The sequence below is a fragment of the Plasmodium malariae genome, assembly GCF_900090045.1.
Source record: "Plasmodium malariae genome assembly, chromosome: 13".
Taxonomy (NCBI): Eukaryota; Apicomplexa; class Aconoidasida; order Haemosporida; family Plasmodiidae; genus Plasmodium; species Plasmodium malariae.
The window spans coordinates 714241-734073 of NC_041787.1; the positions used below are offsets into that span (position 1 = coordinate 714241).

At 26.0% G+C, this 19833-nt stretch overlaps 5 protein-coding genes across 5 annotated transcripts; 3 read left to right on the forward strand and 2 right to left on the reverse strand.

Annotated features, from left to right (window-relative positions):
• Positions 1 to 21: 21 nt before the first annotated feature.
• Positions 22 to 1776, forward strand: PmUG01_13023000 (conserved Plasmodium protein, unknown function; the record flags this gene model as incomplete). The annotated part of the gene is made up of 4 exons (XM_029007203.1): positions 22 to 42; positions 253 to 446; positions 805 to 886; positions 1453 to 1776. 4 exons carry the CDS (start codon positions 22 to 24, stop codon positions 1774 to 1776), a joined length of 621 nt encoding a protein of 206 aa, XP_028863616.1.
• Positions 1777 to 7164: 5388 nt separating this feature from the next.
• Positions 7165 to 9853, forward strand: PmUG01_13023100 (ribonucleoside-diphosphate reductase, large subunit, putative; the record flags this gene model as incomplete). The annotated part of the gene is made up of 2 exons (XM_029007204.1): positions 7165 to 9399; positions 9536 to 9853. 2 exons carry the CDS (start codon positions 7165 to 7167, stop codon positions 9851 to 9853), a joined length of 2553 nt encoding a protein of 850 aa, XP_028863617.1.
• An 892-nt stretch (positions 9854 to 10745) lies between these two features.
• PmUG01_13023200 (conserved Plasmodium protein, unknown function) lies at positions 10746 to 11700 on the reverse strand (the record flags this gene model as incomplete). The annotated part of the gene is made up of 3 exons (XM_029007205.1): positions 10746 to 10805; positions 11032 to 11180; positions 11391 to 11700. The coding sequence occupies 3 exons, from the start codon at positions 11698 to 11700 to the stop codon at positions 10746 to 10748; spliced, it is 519 nt and encodes a 172-aa protein (XP_028863618.1).
• A 2112-nt stretch (positions 11701 to 13812) lies between these two features.
• On the reverse strand, positions 13813 to 16286 carry PmUG01_13023300 (N-acetyltransferase, putative; the record flags this gene model as incomplete). The annotated part of the gene is made up of 2 exons (XM_029007206.1): positions 13813 to 15905; positions 16229 to 16286. 2 exons carry the CDS (start codon positions 16284 to 16286, stop codon positions 13813 to 13815), a joined length of 2151 nt encoding a protein of 716 aa, XP_028863619.1.
• Positions 16287 to 18621: 2335 nt separating this feature from the next.
• On the forward strand, positions 18622 to 19487 carry PmUG01_13023400 (histidine triad protein, putative; the record flags this gene model as incomplete). The annotated part of the gene is made up of 2 exons (XM_029007207.1): positions 18622 to 19142; positions 19406 to 19487. 2 exons carry the CDS (start codon positions 18622 to 18624, stop codon positions 19485 to 19487), a joined length of 603 nt encoding a protein of 200 aa, XP_028863620.1.
• Positions 19488 to 19833: the final 346 nt, after the last annotated feature.

The window sequence follows — 19833 nt, forward strand, 5'->3', positions numbered from 1 at the left end:
AACCCATTTATTATCATAAGAATGCAGAGCCAAACTAGACGAGTAAGCGCACCAAAATAACTCATGTGTTACATAAAAAAAGGAAGAAGTGTATTTATATATATATTTATATATATGTGTATATATAAGTATGCATGCGTAGACCTTTACACACATTTACAATTAACAGGACATGCTCACGTGAATAAAAATATTATGTACATATTGAGTATGAAAATTTAACAACTTATTTAACACGTTCTTCATGTGCAGGTAAATGCAACATTGAGAAAATGTACGGAAATGGATGCTATGAATCGTCTTTATAGTATTCAGTTAATTGAGCAGAGGGAACGAATAGAAAATTTAAGAAGAAAATTAAATTCTTACAATAAAAATATAGAACAACAGGAAAGTATTTTCAACCATCTTATAAAATATACTGACGGATTTTTAAATAATATAATGTAATTTTTTTTTCTTAAAAACCTTGAAGACATTTGATTGTATATTTTATCATTGCCCACTGTACATACTCTAAATGAAACTGCGCAAAATGTATACGTTCACATATTCACATATATGCATGCCTACCTATATACATACATCCATGCCTACCTATATACATACATCCATGCCTACCTATATACATACATCCATGCCTACCTATATACATACATCCATGCCTACCTATATACATACATCCATGCCTACCTATATACATACCTGCATACGTATTCATATGTATCCATGTATGTGTGTGCATATTAAAAAGTGTAGAGTAAGGGCACATGCCTCCATTATTTTACACCATTTTGTTATTAGAGCCTTCCTGGAAAATCTAACATACGCAAAAAAATTTAACTTACTAACAAGCTGCTCGAGATGCTACCTTGTCGATGACAAGGTACGGTTACCATTTCATTGAACGAATTATATGTTCATTAAATCAATTATATGTTCATTAAATCAATTATATGTTCATCACATCAATTATATGTTCATCACATCAATTATATGTTCATCAAATCAATTATATGTTCATTAAACGCTCTAGGTTTTTTGCGTAGATGCTTTTTTAATTTGGTGTCAACTTAGTCGTTATATACATGGTTGAGTGAATTTCTTTTTTTTTTTTTTTTTTTTTTTTTTTCTTTTTGACCCTTTTTGGTAATTTTTGGCCATTTTTAGCCATTTTTTGCCATTTTTAGCCATTTTTTGCCATTTTTAGCCATTTTTTGCCATTTTTGACCATTTTTTGCCATTTTTGACCATTTTTTGCCATTTTTGACCATTTTTTGCCATTTTTGACCATTTTTGGCCATTTTTGACCATTTTTGGCCATTTTTGGCCATTTTAATTATTTTTAATTTTTTTTTTTTAATTGCATTGTATCACACGGTAAGCACACGTACAACCGATATACTTAGCTCATCCATATCTTTGCATTATTTCGCTCCTTATTCAATACAGGATGAGATAAACCTTGTGAACAACTTCAACAAAGCGAGCACTTGTATATGCAAAAAGATCAAGTCCAGAAAATCAGTTAATAACAAATGTAAAAACACCATCGTATATAATAAAACTAGCTTTTACGTAGAGGAAAATACTAATAGAAAAAAAAATAAGAAAAATAAAAATAAATATAAAAAGGACTTGAAAAAAAAGTATTTACAGCAAAATGAAAATATATATAATCTTCATAATCCTTACGATACTGTCGAAGTCAAGGAGTTGTATAACATTTACAGAAAACAGAGTTTAAGTTCTTGCGATAACTACTACATAAATTAGGGCTTTTTGAAAATGATACCAAAAAAAAGGAAAAATGAGAAGAGGTAGGAGAAATTGAAAAAGGAATGGAAGTAAAATATAGAATGGACGAGAAAAACGGTAAAGACGTGGAAAACAAAAAATAAAAAGAAAAGCAAGAGTTCACATGATAGCTAAATTAACTGTTATCGCAACGTCACCCTACTTTTTAATAGCTTAATATATATATATATATATATATATATATATATATATATATATATATATATATTTAGTACCATATGTTAGTACGGCATGTATACATATGCACCTTGTATTTATGCTATTTATTGTTGTACTTTTTTTTTTTTGCAAGTACCTTTTTTAGTTTTTGTTTTCTTCACTATTTTTTTCGAATTTATATTTTAAGATTTTAATTTTTAGTTTCTACAATTCCTGTTTATCCGCTTTTAAATTATTAATATTATTTTTTTCTGTACTATAGTATACTAAGATTTATATCATGTACATATACATGTATGCTCATACATGTCATATTTGTTATTTTAAAAAGTCAATGTGTTTTATTTATTTTATTTATTTAATTTTATATTTACTATTCTTATATTTCCGAGCTGATGTTGTACATATTTTATGTAGAATTTTTAAAAGTACGTCTTGAAATTTGTTTATTTACCTGAAGCTTTAATTTTTTTTCTTTTTTTTTGTTAATGCAGCAGGGTTACGCATGTAATGTATTAAGTCCGAAAAAATTAAACTGACATATGAACTATGTATACGTAGATATATATGTAAATGCCTATATATATAATATATGTATATATTCCTTTTTATTTTTTTTTTGTTCGCTTTAGTATGTTTAAAATTCGTTCATTTTTTGTTCATATTTTCTTTTTCTCTGTAAACATATATTATTTTAATGCTACAATGAACTTTATGCATATTTTTTCTCGTTAATATTTTGTTCTTCATGACTTTGTACGCATGTATCTATGCATATATATATATATATATATATATGTATATTTTTATAACTCCATGTAAGTGAACCATATTTCGTATCCCTAAATTTACCACAGCAATTTTCTTCTTTTCAACTCGTTAAATGAACAAATTTTTTAAAAAAAGGCTTTTAAAAAAAATTGAAGAAAGTTTAGTAATTGTTCTATTTTTAGTAAAAATTAAAAAAAAAAATTTTCTTCAATTTTACCATTTTATAATACTATTTTATACTTTATTTTGTACTTCTTCCTTTTCGTTATAACTCTTTCAAAATACATAGAGAAACGTTTATATGTTATTTAAGTTTATTATTATTATGTGTAAAAACTAATTATATGCACGAATATAATAAGAGTATGTATTCATAGTATGTTTATATTAAATACAACTGTGTTATACTCTCACTTGTGAGCTCCTCATATATTTCTCTTTAAAATTTTAACTGCGCTCATATATTGTACACACTAAGAATAATGAAATATTTTGCAAAATTTGTAATATATATCCCTTCTTTTGAGGGTGTAAAAAGAAAAACAAAAAAAAAAAAAAAAAAAGGGAAAAGTATATTTAAAAAATAAAACTGCTTACTGGGCACTTATAAAAAAGGTCATGCCACTTCTAATTTTGTTTGCATGTTCATTTTTATAAACATACATAAATACATACATTCGTATGCACAATAAGCATATATATACATATACATATATATATACATATATATACATATACATATATATATACATATACATATATATATACATATATATATATATATATCACTTAGCTGTTTTTAATAATTTTATTTTTTTATAGTTTAAGATTGTAGTAACATACACACTTCAAAAAAAAAGAAAGAAAGAAAATAAAAATAAAAATAAAAATAAATAAATGAAATATCCAAAGGGGAAATACACTGTAGCATAAACGTTTTGCATGTATAAACCTATTTATTATTTTTTTTTTTTACTCTCCTTTCCTTTGTTGTTTTATTATAAACATTGACTTGTCCAAAAGAGGTAAAATAAAATGAAATATAAAAACAGTCGCAGTGAAAGAAAAAACAAAGAACAGTAAATTATAATACAAATATATTATTATGCTTAAGCGCAATAACTACCATACCAAATGCTAAATTTTTTCATGTTCTTATTTTATTTTAGCTGTATACGGACTGTAATACATTTTATATTTCTGGAGTATACATGTAGTAGAATATCTTGAAACATATGCAAGCCTTCTTTTTATGTGTACTTTTGATTTGTTTAAAATAACTACGCATCGCACCGGGAATAGACGGTTTAATGTGTACATAGTTTTTGTTTGTATATTCGCATATATGTACATATATATGTATATATTTATGCATAAACATATGTATATATGCGTAAACACATAAGTATACATACGCGCTTTTTTTTTTCTTTTTTTTTAATTTTTAACATTTTGAATATATTCACGTGCACATTCACATGCAAACATATACTTGTTAGTATTACGTTTTCACGACCTCCTTTTGGACGCTAAATTTTTTTTGTTTTCATTTTTTTTGTTTTCATTTTTTTTGTTTTCATTTTATTTGTTTTCATTTTTTTTGTTTTCATTTTATTCGTTTTCATTTTTTTTTTTTTTTCAAGATCTCCTGATCATCTCGTTGAGCTTTATATATACCATAATATTAGTTTACATGTTTGTACATGTTCTGAAGCACTTCCCCGTTATTTAACGGTTATACGCATATATTTGTATGTATGTACGCATGTATGTATGTATATACGCATGTATGCATGTACATATATATGTATTGTGTATACTTGAACATACATACACATATATGCCATGTACATAAACATTTGTATCATATATATGTATATATATATATATATATATATATATATATATATATATATATATATATATATATATATATATATACATATATAAGTATGAACAATAATGAATGGGTTTAACTAGTTTTGATAATTAATTGCACGTAAGTTTGCTCATTAAATTTATGATGAAAAGAACTTTTTGTGAACTCAAAGAATGTATCATATATATGTTCTTTAATTTTTATCAGCAAAACATACAATTGTAAAAAGAATAGGAATAAAAAAAAAATTAATAGAACGCTATATTTTTCTTGATTTTTCTTAATTTTTTTATTATTTTATATTTTTTTTTTGTATTTATTAAAACCAAATGTACTCGAGTATGCACGTATGTACGTATGCATATTGTCAATTATGCATATATGTAAAAACTTTCTAAGTTAAATTCTTTTCATATATTAGCTAATTAAATTGTCTAATCCTTTAAAATATTACTTTCTTTTTCTTAACGTTTTTAATGTTCTTTTCTTTTCTTTTTTTCTTTTTTTTTTTTTTTTTTGCTTTTGTTTAATTATGAACTTGTTTTATTGTCTTACATCATTTCGATGAATATACAAAGATTGTGCAGTTATAAATTTCTGTGCTTCACTTGTATACATATAATGTATGCTTATATTTTTTCCATTTATCGACCATATTTTACGAGTTTTTATTTGAATAGAAGTTATAAATAGCAAAAATAAATTAATGCTACATAAATGTAAGTGCGTATTTATACGTACATATATACATATATATGTGTGCAAATATTTATGCATACATATTTGCCCATATACATTTCTCATGCATATTTATGCTTACATATTTATGCTTACATATTTATGCTTATAAATTTGTGCATATTTACCTATGAGCAGTATACTTGTGAATATTGGCATTCACTCGAACATTTACTAAAATGTACGAATTTTGTTAATAAAAAAAAGAAAAAAAGAAGTTGCCATGTAAAAATAATAGTATAAATATTATATAATTGTGCTAAAATAATCAGAAGGATATATTTTTATGAAACTTGTTCAACATTTTATAAATGCAGAATAATCGAAAAGATTGCCCGACATTTATTTAAACGAGTAAGTTAGCAAAAGTGCGCATAAAAAAGGGGAAAAATGTACTTGTATATGCGCATACATGTACGTGTTCATATATGTATGCACGTATGAATGCGCGTATGAATGCGCGTATGCATGTGAGTAGGTATTCACGTATGTATGCATGTATGTATATGCTTATGTATGTGTGTACACATGTATACGTAATTTGTTATGTATTAAAATAAGAGATCCCTTCATTTTTTGTTCTTCGTTATATCATCTTTTGCAGTTTTATCAATTCCATGTGTGCATATATTCTTCACGTTTTCGAATGTGCAGGTTTATCAATAAATTGTTAACAGAGAAGAACAAGAAAAAAAAAAAGAAGGGAGCAAAGAAGGAGACAAATATTCCATTTCCCTATTCTTGCCGCTAAAACCTCAGACAGTCAAGTACTGCATAGGCAATATGTGCTAACAGTGGTTCTGTCTAATTTTTTATAAGATATAAAAAGAAAATCATTTTAGGAATACACGAAGCGATTGTTTGTCACTTATGTTTTATTTTATTAATATATTTGTCTAAAAAAAATAAAGTGGGAATAAAAAAAAAAAAAAAAAAAAAAAAAATTTTTAAACGAAAATTAAAAAAAAAAAAAAGATAAAAGAGAGCTTGTCCATTTGAGGATTTTTTTTTTTTTTCAAAGACACACGTATTAATAAAAAGGTCTAATAAACTATTTTTCTGAATTGGCAAAAATTTACTCCGCAATTATGAACATGTACATGGAACGAAATTCGCAATATAGAAAAACAGTTTAAAAAAAAAAAAGAAAAAAAAGAACGAAAAGCAAAAAAAAAGGAAAAAAAAATTCACTTTCATTTGCTGAGGAAAATTTTTAGTTGAAATATAAAGCAGAAAAATTAGCGTTTAAACGAAGCTCAAAAAAAATATTTACAAAGGATAGGCATATATATATATATAATATACTAACAGATAGGTATGCGTTCTTTTTATGTAGATTACTTATTATTTTGGCTTAAAAAAATATTTAGAGTAAATTTTCTTACATACTTAGGAAGCATTTAAATAGCTCTTATAAAGGGAAAAACATACGAAAATCTCCTTGCGCTTTTTTTTTTTTTTTTTTTTTTTTTTTTTTATCTCTCCCTCAGTTTTATAGCGAAATTGAATAGTTATCCATATTTGTTTGAGAGAAAAACGAAATAAAAGGATATAGAACTAAATAAGTCGAAACAGAATAATATTCAACAAAATATAAAAACAAAACACCTACACGGAGCTGTATGCTCAGAATAGCCATAGCTTTGTAGCGTAACAGAACGACGCATTACTTTTGGTTAGCGGTTCTTGTATATATATATATATATATATATATATATATATATATATATACATAGGCACAACTGTGCGCATTTTCAAAGCACACCTCAGAACTTACATTCATATTGGAAGAAAGCAGGATGGCGGAAAACATAAAACGCTTGCCGATGGCGTGCGATAGTGGAGAAATAAAAAAGAGCTTGTCAGGGAGGATATCAGATGATGGGATTAAAAGAACACCATCAGGAAAACCTATACAAACAATGTATGTATTGAATAGAAAGGGAGAAGAAGAAGATATATCGTTTGATCAAATTTTGAAAAGAATACAAAGATTATCATATGGTCTTCATGAATTAGTAGATCCAGCAAGAGTAACACAAGGAGTAATTAATGGTATGTATAGTGGAATAAAAACATGTGAATTAGATGAATTAGCAGCTCAGACATGTGCATATATGGCTACAACTCATCCAGATTTTTCAATTTTAGCTGCAAGAATTACAACAGATAATTTACATAAAAATACTAGTGATGATATAGGGGAAGTAGCAGAAGCATTATATACATATAAAGATGTAAGAGGAAGACCAGCAAGTTTAATAAGTAAAGAAGTATATGAATTTATTTTACAAAATAAAGAACGATTGAATAAAGAAATTGATTATACACGTGATTTTAATTATGATTATTTTGGATTTAAGACATTAGAAAGATCTTATTTATTACGTATTAACAACAAAATTATTGAAAGACCACAACATTTATTAATGAGAGTATCGATAGGTATACATATTGATGATATAGATAAAGCATTAGAAACTTATCATTTGATGTCTCAAAAATATTTCACTCATGCTACACCAACATTATTTAATTCTGGTACTCCTAGACCCCAAATGTCGTCTTGTTTTCTTTTATCTATGAAATCAGATTCAATAGAAGGTATATTCGAAACACTAAAACAGTGTGCTCTTATTAGTAAAACAGCTGGTGGTATAGGTGTAGCAGTACAAGATATAAGAGGACAAAATTCGTATATTAGAGGTACGAATGGAATTTCAAATGGACTCGTACCTATGTTAAGAGTTTTTAATGATACAGCTAGATATGTAGATCAAGGAGGAGGAAAAAGAAAAGGTTCTTTTGCTGTTTATATTGAACCATGGCATTCAGATATATTCGAATTTTTAGATTTAAGAAAAAATCATGGCAAAGAAGAATTAAGAGCAAGAGATTTGTTTTATGCTGTTTGGGTTCCTGACTTGTTCATGAAAAGAGTAAAAGAAAATCAAAATTGGACTTTAATGTGTCCAAATGAATGCCCAGGACTAAGTGAAACATGGGGTGAAGAATTTGAAAAATTATATGTTAAGTATGAAGAAGAAAATATGGGCAAAAAAACTGTATTAGCACAAGATTTATGGTTTGCTATATTACAAAGTCAAATTGAAACAGGTGTTCCATATATGTTATATAAAGACTCATGTAATGCTAAATCGAATCAAAAAAATCTAGGTACTATCAAATGTAGTAATTTGTGTTGTGAAATTATTGAGTATACTTCACCTGATGAAGTTGCTGTATGTAATCTTGCTTCTATTGCTTTATGCAAATTTGTGGACTTGGAAAAAAAAGAATTTAATTTTAAAAAATTATATGAAATTACAAAAATTATTACTAGAAATCTAGATAAAATAATTGAAAGAAATTATTACCCTATTAAAGAAGCCAAAGTGTCTAACAAGAGGCATAGACCTATAGGTATAGGTGTTCAGGGGTTAGCAGATACTTTTATGCTTTTGAGATATCCCTATGAGTCGGATGAAGCTAAAGAGTTGAATAGAAGAATATTCGAAACCATGTACTATGCTGCTTTAGAAATGTCTATGGAATTAGCAATGATTCATGGACCTTATGAATCTTATCAGGGTAGTCCAGCTAGTCAAGGTATTCTACAATTTGATATGTGGAATAAAAAGGTAGATAGTAAGTACTGGAATTGGGATGAACTAAAGCTCAAAATACGTAAACATGGTTTAAGGAATTCTTTACTACTTGCACCTATGCCAACTGCTTCTACATCTCAAATACTTGGGAATAACGAATCCTTTGAACCTTATACTAGTAACATTTATTATAGAAGAGTTTTGAGTGGAGAATTTTTTGTCGTTAACCCTCATTTGTTAAAAGATCTATTCGATAGGGGCTTATGGGACGAAGATATGAAACAGCAGTTAATTGCGCATAATGGAAGTGTCCAGTATATAAGTGAAATACCCAATGATTTGAAGGAACTCTACAAAACAGTCTGGGAAATCAAACAAAAGAACATTATCGACATGGCTGCCGATCGGGGAGTTTTTATCGACCAGGTATGGACCAAAAAAAAAAAAAAAAAAAAAAAAAGAAAAAGAAAAAAAAAAAAGAAAAACTTCCTTTCTTGCGCGTGTGTGCATATTTTGGCGCTTTTTCGTATTTTCACACTTTCAAATTTTTACTTCTTAACAGTCACAGTCGCTGAACATTTACATCCAAAAGCCAACATTCGCAAAACTTTCAAGTATGCATTTCTACGGATGGGAAAAAGGCTTAAAGACCGGGGCCTACTACTTGAGAACACAAGCAGCAACGGACGCGATTAAATTTACTGTTGATATGCACGTAGCGAAAAATGCAGCAAAAATGAAAAATGCTGATGGAGGAGCAGGAGTAGCTATTACAAGAGAAACATCAAGAGAAACTATTTCAACAGATTTTACTGTTACTCAAAATGTTTGCCCACTGCGTCGTAATAATGACGATCAGTGCCTGATGTGTTCAGGATAATTTTTTTAACGTCCATGCAACATTGCGTACATATACGCACATATAATATGTATACATACATACATAATACATATATATACATAATACATATATATACATATTACATGTATACATATTACACGTATACATATTACGCATATACATATTACACATATACATGTTACACATATACATATTACACATATACATATTATACATATACATATTACACATATACATATTACACATATACATATTACACATATACATATTACACATATACATATTACACATATACATATTATACATATACATATTACACATATACATATATGTATGCAACTTTGCAAAAAGAATAAAAAAATAAAATAAAAAAAGCTTTTTTTACACAAAAAAAAAAAGAAAAGAAAATAATTATAAAAATGCAAAGAACACGAACATAGTTTTATATATAATATAAAGTGGAACAGTATTTACATACATTAATTAAAATAAAAATAAACATTTTGGCTTTTTACATTCCCGCATAATTTTTTTTTTTTTTTTTTTTTCGGATAACTTATATAAATATTTATATATGTTTGTGTATTAATGCACATCGCTGTGTATATGTGCATACAAGCATATTCATGCACATGTTCATGTACACACCCAAACATACATGCACAAGCACCCACAAACACATCTACGCGCATATATATGGCCTAACCTACGCACAGTTCTGCAAATTTTCAAATTTGTTAAATCATAGAACAGAGAATGCACTTTAAAAAAAATTTTTTTTTTTCCTCTTTATTATTTTTATTGCCAAATTTCTGCATTATGTGTATCTTTATTAATATAACATAAAAACTTATGAATAATAATATACACATCCATAAATAACAAAAATAGAGTCCTATAAATATGGAGGCTATTTTTTCGCTACATGCTTGTCCATGTTAGACTGTCCACAGTTGGGGCAAATGAAATTCTGCGAGCGTTCAGGTTTAAAATGGTATGAAGTGGAATGAAGCAGTATGGAATGGTATTAAGGAAAAGATACGTAGGATGAAGCTATGCATAACAAAAGGACGCATAACAAAAGTACACATAATAAAACCACGTGAAATACAAAGGAATCATAGAGTTAGCTAGTGGAACACACTTAACGTACATCAATTCGAATGCACTTTTTCTCCTGCTTTGTACATCCTTACCTCTTTTAAAAACTTCTGTTCCCTTCCTTTAGCTGGAAACATTACTAAATTGCATTTTACACATCTATATTTGGATAATTCGTTATTAGATTTATATGAATCATTTGTCTTTTTACCTGTCTCTTTTTCTCCTCTCTTGTAAAAAAAGCCTATTACAGGATGGCGCAATGCAGGGGAGGAAGGGAGGGGGAAATTAAAAACATGCACATAGGTGTGCAAACACACATGTACACATATATATATATATATATATATATATATATATGTACACCCATATATACATACGTGTACACTCATGCATAATAACATATATATATCACAGTGGAACAATGCAAATACAGGTGACTAACTGTACGTACCTATTACCGAACTAATAGCAAAAATTATAGCAGCTATGCTGATGGGGTTATTTATTCCTTTGCCAAATTTTTTGCCCAGCTTTTCGCCGAGGGTTTCTCCAGCCTGAACTATATTAGATTGCACCTTTTGTAAATATGTTTGTTCTTTATGATTATTTATATGAACAAAATTTTTTGGAGCTTTGTTATTAATCCGTGTATTCTTTAATATTTTATTGTTAATATAATGAATACTTCTTTGAATTTTAACTGATAATGTTGATACAAATACTACTACAATGTAGATACATGTTAAAGTATATAACCTCATTTTATCTTATCTATTCCTTTATGTTTCTAACCATGCAATTAATATTTTTTTTATTATAGCAAGTTTAATAAAGTCAAATGGAAATCTTGTAAAAGCATATACTTGTAACAGTATTCACTTATCGCTCTATTTAACCAAAGTTATCACAATACACATAATTTTTATAAAAAATCGTACTACTAATGAAATGTTCATACGAAGGTGTAACTCCGTTGAAATGAATTTCCAATTTGATTATTTTAGTAATTTAAAAAAAAAAAAAAGGGAAAAGAAAAAAGAAAAGAGAAAAACGAAAAAAATAAAACTGTACATTTATCTTCCTCCCACATGAATTACAGAAATGTTCCTTACAAGTGCTACTCTCATTTAAAAAAGAGATATGCATGCATAAACATTTTTATTATATGCTCACATTAAAATTTTGTTATTTTCAATAATACCAAAAAAATCCGTTTTCATTCTATTATTTTTTATTTTAGCCGTTTATCTGCACACATGCATATGCATATCTATGTATCTAATCTTCTTCTTTCTTTCTTTCTTTTTTTTTTTTTTTTTTTTTTTTGTTTGAACCAAATTACAGAAGCCTCATTATTTATAGCTACAATTTTAGGATTATTATTATTATTTTTTTTCCTCTTTCAGTATAGAGAATAAGGAATACGTTAATTAAATACAAATTATTAATATACATATATATATCAGTTGCTAGTAAGACTGTTTTATAACATTAACCATATATGTAAAATCATTTTATCTCATCCATATGCACATGTATACATATTTATATATACCTCCGTGTGTGTATAATTATTTATATAACTGCAAATGGCTTAATAACAACACGCGTAAAAACATGAGAAAATATATTAAGTTATGTTATAAAAAGCTAAATATATATTTCATTCAAAAATGAAAATTCTACCTTTTGGATATCATTTTAAATATATTAAACGGGGTATTAGTAATAACCCAAAATATAGAAAATACCTTATTATAGTAAGAGGAATAAAAAGCTACTCCGATTTTATTTTATTTACATTTTTGCTTACATTTTTTTTTTTGTATCTTTTTAAAAGTACCTTATAGCATCATGTTGTAAAATGTTTATAACGAATATAGTAAATATTTTCAGTCTTACTATTCTACACAGCTTTGTAAATACATTTGAGTTATTGATTTAAAAATAGGTAACAAATAACAAACATAAGACCATTTATTGGTGTTAATATCCAAATTTTTTTTTTTTTTTTAAATTTAAGAGAATACTGCGCTTTTGCGACAAATATGGAAAAGTATGCACTGCAATACGTATGTGCATATTATATACATATATATATATATATACTCATACACATATATTCAACATATATGCATATATTTAACACGTAATAATACACAATTACCAAAGATATGAAAAAAGTACTCGAACTAATTATCAGTCCAAAATATTATTAGTATAACTCTTCACATCTGCAAAAGGAAAAATAAAAATTTACATAAACATGTGCTGTAAACATGTATCTGTACATAACACATATGTATATATGTATATGTAATTATGAGGAGGGGAAAATAAAGAGCAGATGACGGATTGGTATTAATACGATTAATGCCAGTATGCACAATATTCGAGTTAAAAAGAGAGTCATTAAAATAACAGAAATGTGGAAGCATTTGAGGAATAATTTTTTTAATTTTTCAAATGTTGTGTACATTACATATTACAAACTTAAAAAAAGCCAGAATTTACAAAAATGTTAAGGTAAAAAAATAAGCCATTAAAAAAAAATAAAATGCACATATATGCCTATACACATATACATGCCCATACACATATGCATATACATACACATATACATGCCCATACACATATACATGCCCATACACATATACATGCCCATACACATATACATGCCCATACACATATACATGCCCATACACATATACATGCCCATACACATATACATGTACATACACATATGCATATACATACACATATACATGCCCATACACATATACATGTACATACACATATGCATATACATACACATATATATACGCAGAACTACACGTATGTATACACTTCCGCGCGAGTGCTACAAAAACAAATCAGTATTCCCCCAGATTCATCGCCTTTTCAAATTTGTTATTACCTGATGAATTAAATTTATAAAAATCATCTTTATTAAGAATTTTAGACCATATTAATAAATCCCCTCTCATTAATCCCCTTCTAACAATTTGAGACAAATTGAAACCATTTTGTTTGACAAAATATAAGCTATCTGTATTTAAATTATTTGTAAAAACTTTTAATTCTTGGTAATTCTTTTCATGTGCAAAATTTTCTAACTGTGTTAATAACCTGCTTCCTATTCTCATCCTTCTACTATCTTTTTTAACAACCATACGAACTAGCTGTGCAATAGAATTATCCCCTTTAAATGGTACAATTCCAACACAGCCAACTATTTTTTTATTTATAAAACGAAAATTCGAATCTTCATCATCATTTGTCCTCATACTAAATATATTTCTTTTAATTTGATTAAACCTGAACGGTACATTTTGCCTATTATCAATTAACTCCTTATTTGCTATATCGCCTATATTACACAGTACTTTCTCTTTTTCTGTATTAGCTCTGTTATCTTGTTCTTTTTCATTAACTGAATTTACGTTATTATTAAAAATATTCGGATGCTTTGGGTCATTTACACTATAATTGTTAGTACTATTATTATTACTATTACAATTACTATTATTATTATTATTATTATTATTATTATTATTATTATTATTATTATTATTATTATTATTATTATTATTATTATTACTATTACTATTATTACTATTATTATTATTATTATTACTGTTACTATCACTATTACTATTATTACTATTATTATTAATATTTTGTTTATTACTAATATCATTACTAATATTTTTTTCAATTCCACTGTCATTATTATCATCATTATCGTCATTCCCATTAATCTTATCCTTGTTTTTATTTTTTTCTGTTTTATCATCTATGCTGTTGCTAACAGCACTTTTACTACAATGACTATTCTCTTCTTTATTATTCGAGTTTTTACAACTACCAATAATCTCATTATTGGCAATGTTAGAATTATCACTCCTGCTAACCGTTCGTGTAGAATCAGTACCACCTGTTCCCCCTTCTATGGTCATATTACTTTTTGCATAATTATCTGTTATATCATTTTTATGATTTTTATTTTTCTCATCATCATTTAAAATATTATTATTACCACTATATGATGAATTATTATTAACTTTGTAATATACATCATTGTAACTGTTAGAAATATACAACTTATTACAATTCATATTATTTGATATATTATTTTTTATAATATTTTTTTCATTATTTCGATTATCATCTGTAACACTCTTTTTTCTATTTATTTCACTATGCTTAATTTCTGTTGTTTCGCAATTATTCTTATTAAGTTCATATTTATTTTTAATACATTCAACATTATCAGTATTATTAATATTTTCAGTACTATCCATATTATCACTATTATCAGTATTATAAGTATAATCAATATTATCAGTATTATCAATATTTCTGCTTGATGTACTATTAATTGACGTATTATTTACGTCATTGTAACCTTCACCGCATTCTGATGCAGCACTTTTATTACATGATACATCTTTTAAACATTTATTTTCTTCATCTATGTTTTTTATATCTGAACTTCCTTTATCATAACTTAACAACCTTTCCTGTTCTTCTTGTTCTAATATAATTTTTTCCCTTTCATGTATATCACTACATGTCGTACGGCTAGCTGAGCTAAAATTATTATCAAAAATTTCAGCTACCCAAAAATTACATCCTTCCACGTTAATATAACTTTTATATAAATTTTCCAAATCGGGACAATCCTTTCTTATATGATTTAAAAATTCTAATTTTGCTCTTATATATAAATATATTAAAAATATTATCAGAAAATAAAATATTTTTTTTAAGTCTAGAAAAAAAATATAATTTATAACAATTATAACTAACAAATCATAAATGTGTTGTATGGACCAATATATTACTGCCGGTAAGGTTAAGGAGTTAAAATGATCATATAACAACTGTCTTACTTCGTTTATGTCTTTTTCTTCTAACTGTCTTATTGATATTACTGGTTCAGGAAATTTTGCTTTTTGCTTGTCTATTCAAAATAAGGGTGCAAAAAGTAGGTAATAATATATAAAAAAAAAAAAAAAAAAAAATTAAAATATGACTTGATCAGGTAAACGAAATTTATACAAATGGCAACTACGCACACATGAACATAAAATAGTATTCACAAATACATCCATTCATACACATGTATATATACATATATGTACATGTACACATACGTCACATCAAGGTTAATGTGAACAATACTAATTTTTAAAAATCATTTGTTTCGTTCTTATATATATGCATTTTCTTTAAAACACTATTTTCAAGCATGCACTTTCTTTTTTGAAAAAATTTGCATTTTACTAATTAAAATATGAGTTATAGAATTTGTTGTTTTCCCTGTCTGCTTAAATAAATTCATTGTTTAATATCCTTTTTTCTTTTTTTCTTCTATTTGTTCATCCCTCTTTTTTTATTCCTCCTCACTATTGTTGTCAGATATGTTATTTTTTTGTGAATGATTTGACAAACTTCAAATAAGAAAAGACTAATCTCAAAAAAGAAAAGTTCAACTCAAACAAACCATGCAAAAACTTATCATTTGGAATTATCTGTAATTTGTAATGTTAACATACTTGCTCGATGCTGCATGTTTTCGCGCAATTTGTTTTTGCAAAAATACAAAATCCTAGTTCAAAAATGTCGAAAAACTGAGCACATAAATATATATATATATATATATATATAAAAGTATAATATATATATATATATACGCAAAAGTGTATATTTTATTTCAGTTTTTTGGGTAATTATTTTTAAAAATAAAAAGGAAAGAAAAAATTAAAAAAGGAAAAGACGTAAAAAAAGGTAAAAATGGTGAACAATACGAAGATGAACAGTGTTAAACGCGTTATTAAAAAACGTATACATATATATATATACATAAAAAAGTTCAAAAAAAAAAAAAAAAAAAATTGAAAAAAATGTTATAAAATAAAGAAAAAAGTATCGAAAACAAATGCTAAAACAAATTATTGAAATAATGCTAAAAAACTATCAAAATAATGCTAACAAATTAACGAAATTAATGCTAAAAAACTATCAAATTAATGCTGAAAAAATTATCGAAATAATGCTGAAAAAATTATCGAAATTATGTTAAAAACATATCGAAATTATGTTAAAAAATTATCGAAATTATGTTAAAAAAAATTGTCGAAATTATGTTAAAAACTATCGAAATTATGTTAAATTCTGGAAAAATTGGTAAAAAAATTATCGAAATTAAGCTGAAAAAACTGTCGAAATTGAACTGAAAAAAATTGTCGAAAAATAAATCTACAAAAATTGATGAAATTAAGCTGCAAAATTGTCGAAATAAGGCTATGAAAAAATTGCCGAAATAAGGTTATTAAAAAATTGCCGAAATAAGGCTGAAAACATTGTAGCAGTAATGATGAAAAAACATCAAAAATATATTAAAAACTAAAAGTCGAAAATTAATAATATAAATGTGATAAATAAAAAAAATAAAATTCTCATATAATTGCTCCTTAACCACAATATGTTTCCTTTATATATACAAAAAAAAAAAAAAAAAAAAAAATGCTTATTTTGTACAGCTTCTTTTCTTTATTTTGGTTGATGGTACTTTTATATAAAAAATGTTTACAAAAAAACACATCATATAAAATAATATGTGTAACAAGTTTTTTTTCCGATATATTTTAAAAAATATATAAAAATAGAGACATATTAATGTTCACACGGTGTAGTTTTGCCTATAATAATAAATGATAACCTGAACTATGGTAAAGCTTCGTAGTAAAGAAATGGTACATATACATAATAATACATATATATATACGTGGACCCAGTAAGTTTTCTTTTGAAATATTAAAAAATCCAATTATTTGTTCTTATTACTTTCAAGCACATTTGGAATGTTCAGCTTTTTATTTGTTAAACTATAATATTAAATGTACCGCTTTTGTACAAAAACAAAGAAAAAAAAAAAAAGAATCAATTATTGAATGATTGAATGAATGATTGAATGAATGAATGAATAAATGGAAAGAGGAATTAAAAAAGAAATAAATAATTAGTAGGAAGCTGATCAATAGAACTTAAAATTCAATGTATATTTATTCCTATATACGTATATATAAAAATACGTATTAAAACACATATATATATATATATATATATATATGTACAATATATATTATATATTTTTATGTATATAATACAAATATTCGAAATTTAGTCCTATATTATATGTAAGAATGAACAATATATGGTTTGCATTATAATTTTACTAAAGAACGACAATTGTATGGAATAATCAATATTCGAAAATGATTTCAAAAAAATGTATTTATTTTTTTATTTTGGTATCTTTTTGTATTACAGGTTTTCATAGAAATCTTTCCAAGTACTCTATGTCAAAAAAAAATTAATTTGAAACACATTTATTAAAGCAATTTTTTCCGTACTTCCCAATGCAAATTCTGCACTTAGGTTTTTAATGGAAACTGTAAAGAAAACATTCAACAGGTATAAATATCATTAGTTCATCATTTCAATTCAATTCTATTCATTTAAATTAAGTTAAATTCAATTAAATTCCATTCAATTCGTTGTATTTATATTTTTTCTTTTTTCTTTTTTTTTTTGCACCTTTTTTATTGATATAAAAATTTTTTACTACAATTAACTAGAAATATAGTGGCTTTATTTTTCTCTTAAAGGGTAAGATGGAAAAGTACAAAAAAATACTAGAAAAATTAGAGTGGGATAAAAATAGGAGCTGCGAAAAATATGAATTTGGTATGTATGAAATTGATAAAAGAGAAGTTTTCTTAACTACGAAATATTCCTATGGATTTGTAAATAACAAGCCGTTATTACCAGGTCATATATTATTAACCACATTAAAAAAAAAAAAAAAATACAATGATTTAGACATAGAAGAAATTATAGACATAAATTTGCTATCAAATTTTATGTGTTATGTTATGGGCATATTATTTAATACAAACAATTTTTCTATTGCTATTCAAGATGGAAAAGATGCTGGTCAAACAGTAGACCATCTACATATTCATATAATTCCAAGAAAAAATTTGGACTATAAAAATAACAACAATATTTATAAAGATTTAAATAAAGTTAATTTAGGTTATGGCAGAAATATATTATGCAATTCGTGTAATCATTCAATCAATGTTCTTTCACAAATTCCAGTGACGGAAATCTTTAAATTGGAAGAATTCAAGTAAAAATGCATGCGCATATACGTGCAGCGTATATATACATATAAATACAAATGTACACATAAACTTTCACATATATCTACTTTGTGTTTTACATATATACCACGCTACTCCCTTTTGTATGAACACAATTCTTTTCTTTTTACATGCAACTTGTTACGTTTTCTGTTTTTTTATCCATTTTGGATACCTTTTTATTTTATTTTTTTATGAAATATATTATCCTCTTATTTGTTTTTTTTTTTATTTTACTGCTTCTTTTTAGCACGTCTATTAGGTCGATTGAAGAAATGGAAAAAGAGGCTAATTTAATTAAATCATACATTGATAAAACGTTTTCATCTTAAAAAGCATTCTGTTCACGTCGTTTGACGTGCGCAAATGGCGAATGATCGTTACTTGTAATTACCGCATTGATGATATGTTTTCACATAGTTACCATCATTATGACGCAGATTAACATACCTTTAATTATGATATTACGAGTACAATGTATTATTAGCTTAGGCTCCTTTGCAGTATGTAGCGAATAATCTCATTTTTTGTTACCCCCAATTGATGTATATATGCACTTTATATAATTTTTTTTAAAATGAAAATACAATACACTTTTTAACGGGAAGAAGTTATTGCAGAATGCGTTTTTTTTTTTTTTTTTTTTTTTTCTTTTATTTTTATATTAATTCTTATAAC